This window comes from Hirundo rustica, chromosome 8, assembly GCF_015227805.2.
Source record: "Hirundo rustica isolate bHirRus1 chromosome 8, bHirRus1.pri.v3, whole genome shotgun sequence".
Taxonomy (NCBI): Eukaryota; Metazoa; Chordata; class Aves; order Passeriformes; family Hirundinidae; genus Hirundo; species Hirundo rustica.
In genome coordinates, this window is record NC_053457.1 from 34,780,502 (window position 1) to 34,788,001 (window position 7,500).

The window sequence follows — 7,500 nt, forward strand, 5'->3', positions numbered from 1 at the left end:
AGGGTTTGGAGCAACCTGGGATAGTGGAAGATGCCCCAACCCGTGGCAGAGAGTGGGACAGGTTGGGCTTTTAAGGTCTCTTCCAACCCAAACCATGCTGTGATTCTGCTGTGTGAAAATTTAGAGTATCTGCTGCCATATTTTTCTGGGAGAAAGAAAAAATATCTCAGTTCTTTAATTTAACCGATTTTGTTGAGCTCTCTTTGTGGCACAGTCTGAGGGGGGATGCAAGTTTGGTGCCTCCAGATGTGTATTTCACAATTTATCTTAGTAGCAATCTTTGACAATTGTGAATTTCTGCACTGAGCTTCCTGCTGTGCAAATTGATACCAAACGCCTTCTTAAAGAAAAATGAGCTGGTGAGTTTTTTAATAATAATTTTAATACTTTCATCTGGAGGAAGGCCAGAAAATTAAGCAGGATGCAATTTTAAAAGAATATAGAGATCCTTTTGCTGTGCATTATAGTCCTATAACCAGAGAGCAATATCTTTCACAATCTATAGAAAGTAAATTACGATTGAAAACCAAATTTTGAACACATATTGTGCTTCCAACTTTGCAGAGTGCCAGCAGTCTCTCACTAAAACATTTCTTTTCTACCTTTAATGTTCATTGTTTTAAACAGGAAAAGACTCTCTGCCTTAAGGAACACACACGGTAGGATCCTGCTCTTAAAAAAATTCGTGTGAGTACTTGACTTTCTGGTCATAGACTGTGGAGGTCACGCAGAGTCAACAAGATTGTGGCTTTTTGGACACGGCCCAAAAGCCCTTTTTTGTAGGTTTACTCACAGGAGTGAGTCAGGCCCTGGGGGCAGCAGGGAGAGAGGAGTCTCCTCCAGGAGCTGCAGTTTCTGAGTGCTGGCCCTCCTCAGGCCACGCAGCTGGCATGGGCGCAGCAAGGGGGAGGAGTAAACATCAGCCCTGGCTGGCACTGCCCCCAGCCTGACCCCTCTGAGGTCTCCCCAGACTGTCTTTTCTACTCCGTCTTCTTCGCTGAATCATGAAATCCCAGAATGGTTGGGGCTGGAAGGGATCTTAAGGGACCATCTTGTTCCACGCCCCCGCCACGAGCAGGGACACCTTCCACTAGAAGGTGTTTCAGATCTCTTCACAAAAAAAGCGTCACCTACAGACGTCTCCATGCTCACTCTTGGGCAGTAGGTCCTACAGCACAGAGAGGGTTTTGGGGTTGTGCTTACAGGCAGCAAGATCTCACTTCTGTTGTGGTGGGCTTGGGTGGTCCTGGTGCTCGGGGCTGCATGAGCACAAGCCAGAAATTAGAGCAGCTCAGCTTCTGGTCAATTCTTTGTTAGGAGACAAAACAATCCCCCTGAGGTCCAGCTGGAGCTGCTTAGTTCCGCTGCTCTCACCAACTTAGATGTACCACAGGCGTCATTCTTCCCACACAGAGACACCCTACAGTGGTTTACCCACCAGGGAGGGGCCAATTAACCCCCAGATCACTGCAAGAGGACCACTCTTGTCTGAATTCTTATCCATTCTTATCCAAACCCCTCACCATAAACGGCAGGATTTGCCTCTTATGCAACACCAGTGACCGTGAGCTCTCACTGCCCTCTCGGCTTGACTGAATGTGACCATTCCTAATGGTGACATCTCCTCAGCTCAGCTCCTTCACATCCTGCCCTAAAATGAGACTCTGTACCTGAAGATCACAAAAAAAAAAAAAAAAAAAAAAAATTCAGCTGCAGTTGGACTGCAGCTCTCGAGTTCCATATTTTAACTTAATGTAGAAAATGTGCTGATCAGAAAACTCTCTGGAGGTGATCGTACAGAGTCCAGAAAGCAACTAATTAAACTTTAAAAAGAGTTCCCTGTCAACAAATGGCTGAGAAAATAGGAAGGGAGAAGCAGAAACTCCCTAATGAACTCTATGCATCAAATGCAGTGTAGATAAGTACCAACACAGGAATGTTGGTGGCTTTTCTTGACGATGTCTCATGAAGGAAGGAGCTGACAAACCCATCCCTGCCCTGCCCCTCAGCCCTGGCTGCAGCTCAGGCCAAGGCAGTGGCTGAGATCTCTGAGGATGAATGGGTGAAGCACTGTCAATCTGAGAGCTTTCATGGGTTCAGTCAGAATTGACTCAAAGCTTTGGGAAAAGGGATGGTTTCTCTGCTGGGATGGTGAAGGAACTCACAGAGGACTCCTAAGGAGGTGAGGTGGTGCTGAGGCCCCGGCACAGGGAAAGCTGCGACTGCCCCATCCCTGGAAGCGTCCAAGGCCAGGGTGGACTGGGATAGTGCAAGTTGTCCCTGCCCAAAGTGGGAACGAGATGGTCTTTAAGTTCCCTTCCAACCCAAATCATTCCAGGATTCTGGGATTCCATCTCAGTTCCCTAACTCCCACAATATTGAGCATCACCTTGTGGTGCTGTCTGCTTTGCATAAACTATGTGGGGGTTTTTTGGTTTTTTTTGGTTTTTTGGGGGTTTTTTGCCACAACCCTGGAAGTCTCTGCTCTAATTACCAGGCCAGAAGGACATTCTTGTTTGTTTCTCTGGGGTCATTCTGCTCAACACGAAATGATTCGAGTTCAGCTGAGAGAGGAAAATTGACAATTTTCATTTAATTAATTATTTATTTATTTTTCTATGCATTATCTATTTATTTTTGACACTTGATTTTTCAGTTCAGCTGCTGATCCAAAACCCAAAAGGATGACACCGAGTCTGCTGCTGGGATTGGAGAATACAAAAATCAGGGGCTGAAGGCATTGTTAGATTTTCACTGGACTCTCTGGGCATGAAAAAGCTTAGTGCAACGTGAGGCTGGGCTCAGTTTAAGAGCCGAATTCATGACCTATTTAGCTAATCAGTATTGGCTGATTCCAAGCCATCTTCTGAGCTTTATACAAAAAGAATTTTGTACCTGAGGATGGAGATGTGCCATTACTGGGGGCTTGGGGAGGTGCTCAGGGACACTGGGTGCTCAGTGCAGGCATTCAGCCCTTCCAGCTCTCCTTAAAACCCCACTTTGAGGCAATCTAGACATTTTAAGTACCTAGAACCTTGAGTATATGACAGAAAGCCCCTTATTCACATACTGAAATGGCAAAATTTTGGACCATTTTAATTTAGATCTTTAAATAATTGTGTTTTTCAGAGCAAATCAAAATCAATTAGTTGATCTTCCTGCCACAGACCTAAGCTATATGTTACCACATTTATATTATTTTTATTAATTTTCTCTATTATTTTATGTTTATTATTTTTATTTATTTTATGATCTGATTTTTCCTTTTTTTTTCCATTATTTTATTTCAGTATTTACTTTTCATACCAGTGTCTTCTTGCGAAAAGAGGAAAGTAGGACACTGGATTATTTTATGAATGGATTATCTTCTCTAAGAATATGGATATAGTTTTCTACTTACAGTAGTAACACTGTGAAGCTTCCACAAAAGAAATACGCAAAAAACTGTTAATTTAATTATCCTTTCCTTCAGTATTCATGCTACAACGAGTTTGTGTATCTGGATTCTCAGCTCTTTGTCGACCTGAGTGCATAACAAAGTCTCAGATGGTTTTTTTGGGCCAAGAAGTTAAGAGTGAGCTACAGGAAGATTAATTTTAAGATCTTGGAGTGGATTTGGGGTGGACAGGCAGCTCTGTGGGGTTGAGATGATGTCTCTCCAAAGTGCCTTCAGCACCCCAGAAAATGTAGGTGTCCAGAATTGGTTTGGCAAATTAAAATCTCCCTCATCTGTTTGCCTGTGAGTGCTGGTTGGATTATGGGTGTCATGGTGATACAAAGAATAAATAATCCTGTGCTGCTGCTGTTGCTGCTGCTGCTTCTTAGCCGAGGAAGTCAAGAGGAGCGACGACCTCTGGGATGAGAGTGTCCTTAACCCTTCCTGGTCTCAATGGGACCTGAAGTGCCTCAATTTACTGCACTGTGCACTGAGACTCCACCAGAGGCAAACAAACCTTCCCCAATGATTCAAATGCACCTACAGTCTCACCTTCTGCTTGTCAAAATACCCCCTAAAAGTGGCAAAATAGGCCATGAGCCTTCCTTTGTAAGGTGACTTCTTTGTTTGGGGTTTTGTTCTCACATTGTGTCCTAATGCCTCCTGCCCCACACCCTGCAGGTGACCACAGATATTCTCTCACTGATTTATCAGCTGTTCCTTGCATTACCCACATGAAATCACATGGATAAAAAACAAAAAAAGGCAGGATATTAAAATTGCCTGCCCTAATTAAAATATTTAGTTCATTCAGGGATGTAACCACAGTAAGAGCTGGGACCACCAGAGCATGCAAACCACTGCACACAGGGCTGCCCTAGTCCAGGGAAGCTTAGTCCACTGAGTAAAGGCTTAACCTGACTTTTATTAACTTGACATATTTAAAATCACTGCTGCACCCTATACAAAGTGAGGAAATCACACTGTGTCCTGCCAGAACACTGCTGGGTTTAAACATCCGCAGAAATGTGTTCAGAAAACCTATAAACACCAGGAGTACACAAACCCTCCAAGAGGCATTCAGGGATACAGTCTTCCCCTAAAATTTAAGGCACAGACTCCTAAGGGAAAATGCCAGAAAAACAACTGGTGTTTGCTCTAATGCAAGCATCAAAAATGAACTAAAAACCTGAAAACCTCAGCAGACCGTTCACGCTACCTTATTTCTCCCCCTGCTTTTGCATCACTACTAGAGCACTGAAAAAACCAGCCAGGCACTGTTCTCCCTGAGAAAAAAAGAAAGCACCAGAAAAAAAAAAAAAAAATAAAAAGGAAGCAGCAGAGAGAAAATTGAGAGAGATTGGGCTCACCTTGAAGTCCATTTCCATTTGCACTGGTGCAAGATGGTGGAGGAGAGGCTTGGGGCCTGACAACAGGAGCGAAGGCGCTCTTTTGTTTCACTGCAGAGATGACATTGGCAGGTGAGAATGAGAAAATGCCGTGTGTACTGCTACAGTTTGAAGGGAGGGTGACCGAAGAGGCTGCCATGGTAGGGCTTGACGGCACTACTGCAATAAAGCAAAAATAATCAGGACTCAGATTGAGGTTTTCACGGCAAACACGGAAAAAGAGAGTGATAGGGCCTTGCCTCTTAAAATATATATAGATATATATATATATATATTAAAAAAAATATATAAAAAAATAAAAATGAAATGCCTTGGCTTGGCCACTCTCTGGATAACAGGCAAACTCTTTTGTGTTGGACTTTTGTTACGAATTGTGCAGTCCAATTTTTATTTTGTTGTTTTGTTTTGTTTTCTTTCGTTTGTTCTTTTTTTTTTTTTTTTTTTTTTTTTCCTTTTCTTTTCTCTATCTGAGATTGTATTCTGGCACAAACAGATCAATTTATTATTTTCATTTTTACGTCCAGCCTCCAGAGTCACCCCTCCTTTTATCCAGTAGCTGACAATAGAGGAAAATCAAAACAATGCAAGGAGTTGATTTTGTAGTAAATATGAATCTATATGATGATGTGTTACCAAAAATAGACACTTACTGCCGTAAGGAGAGTTAGCTGAGGAGCCATTAAGAAATCCAGGGGAACCTGGTACACCTAGATTGGGCATGCCGGCATTGCCATATCCATTCATGCTATTGCTGACTGTGTTGTAATTGGACTGCTGAGGAGTACTGCTGGGAACATATCCTCGCGGGGAAACACTGCTTGTGTTGCGACTGTAACCTACTGTGTTAGAAACCCCCCCACCCCAAAAAAATAATGTTATTTTATAAGATAGACTTAGGGCTGGGGGGTTTCCTCATGCAGCATATATTACACAGTTTTAATTGATTGCACAGCTTTGCTCTGAGTTGTCTCTCACTGCCCTATCAACTCTTGCAGCTTGAGATAACCTTATCACGCCAACCCTACTTAAATCATCCGCGAGCACTCTATGTTGTCTCTCCTCTTAGCACAGACAGCCAACAAAAGCTCTCTTCGATCCAGCTGTGTCAGGTGCCTTCACGTTTGTCTTTAGGAGCAATTATCAACAGGCTCGAGTCCCGTTTTGTACCAACACTCTGCGTGAACTTTCAGCCTCCCCACACCTTCAAATGCCAGAGCTGACAAGAAAAACTTTTTTGTTGCGGTGATTTACTTTAAAAGGCTGTTTTGGGGTCTTCATTTTGTGATTGATATTTTTATGCTAACAACAAGCTTTCGTAAGGTGTAGCCATCAGTGGAAACTAATTCAAGAGCGAGTACAGAATTTTATAAGGCTTATTAGCTTGGAAATGCATTAAAAGACAATCTTTTTAGAAGAGGAAACATAGCGGAATCAGGATTTTAAACAACAATTTGTTCCTATCTGAGCAATCAATTTAATAATTACGTTGCAAGCAAAAGAAAATATGCGTTTGAACATATCTAATAATCCTGTTTCCCTCCTTTCATTAGTATCAAAATTAATTTTAAATGCAATATGCTACATGCATTTTCAATTACAACAGGTAAATTAAATCAACTATTACTTTTATTAGTAACATATATGTCACACATGCCTACAAACAAAGTATTTTAAAATCACAGACATCAAATTAGATTTATCTGTGTAAATATTCCAAAGCCAGGTGGAGGTACCGAGACATAATTATTTTATAAACCAACCATACACGCTGTATATTTACTGCGAATAACAAAGAGCTTTCTACACTTTGCCAAATTTAGGGTTTTTTCCTTCCCCCACTGGAGATGCTTTACGATAACAGCAAATGAAAGAACAGGGAGAATTAAATATTACGAGAAAGTTAAAGACGGCATTTCATTCCGCGCTCAGGCACACGGCTACGGGGATAGAGAGAGGGAGGACGCAGCGGTGACATCAGCTCGCAAAAACAGGCCAAAAGCAGCCAACAAGGTGAAGGATTAACCCTTGAAATCCCACCTACCTTGGTCGTTGGCTTGCGATGTTTCGGAGACATTGACGGCGAGCTGGCTGCTGAAGGAGTTCACGCCCATCATGCCGGTGTGGGCGGGAGTGTTGGCTAGAGTGGGGATCTGGTTGTGGTTGCGGGGCACGCTGTACAACGCCTCAGCAATGTCAGCTGCTCGTTTCAGGATTATTTCCTAGAGAGACACGAAACGAGCGCTGACAACTCCGAATTGCGCAAATGCTCCAAGTCGCAACAGCGCTAAAATTTACCGAAGAGATTCACGTGGAATTATAGTGAGGGTAAGGGGTATGCTGCTTGTTTCAACTACTGTTTTCCGTTCCCATCCCCAATTTAGCCTCAACACAGTAAGTATAAAGAAAGAAAAAATTGACATAAAACTCCAGTTTAGCGCTGGAAGTCAGGTGAAAATTGTCACATGGGTTTTATGCGCCCAAGGCAGGAGCTGTATTTTCAGCAGTTTGCAAAATACAGCACAGCTGATCCACTCGGCTGAGCAGATTTCTTTAGGACTTCCCATTAGTCACTGTATGTTTTGGCCCGAGTTCAAGGTTATTCTCTTGCCTTAATGCTTGCTTATGCTTTTGGCACCTCGCACTTAATTGTCATTT

The 7,500-nt window shown here is 42.7% G+C and overlaps 1 protein-coding gene across 2 annotated transcripts in view; it reads right to left on the reverse strand.

Moving 5' to 3' along the window:
• EBF3 (EBF transcription factor 3) overlaps nt 1-7,500 on the reverse strand; it is a 122,531-nt gene that overhangs the window by 2,250 nt on the left and 112,781 nt on the right. The window contains exons 13-15 of one of the 2 annotated variants that reach the window (XM_040071761.2): nt 6,887-7,064; nt 5,496-5,684; nt 4,807-5,004 (exon numbers count right to left, since the gene is read on the reverse strand). In XM_040071761.2, coding sequence (XP_039927695.1) covers nt 4,807-5,004; nt 5,496-5,684; nt 6,887-7,064 — 565 coding nt within the window. The remainder of the gene's footprint in view (nt 1-4,806; nt 5,005-5,495; nt 5,685-6,886; nt 7,065-7,500) is intronic. The other variant, XM_040071762.2, reaches the window with a different exon arrangement.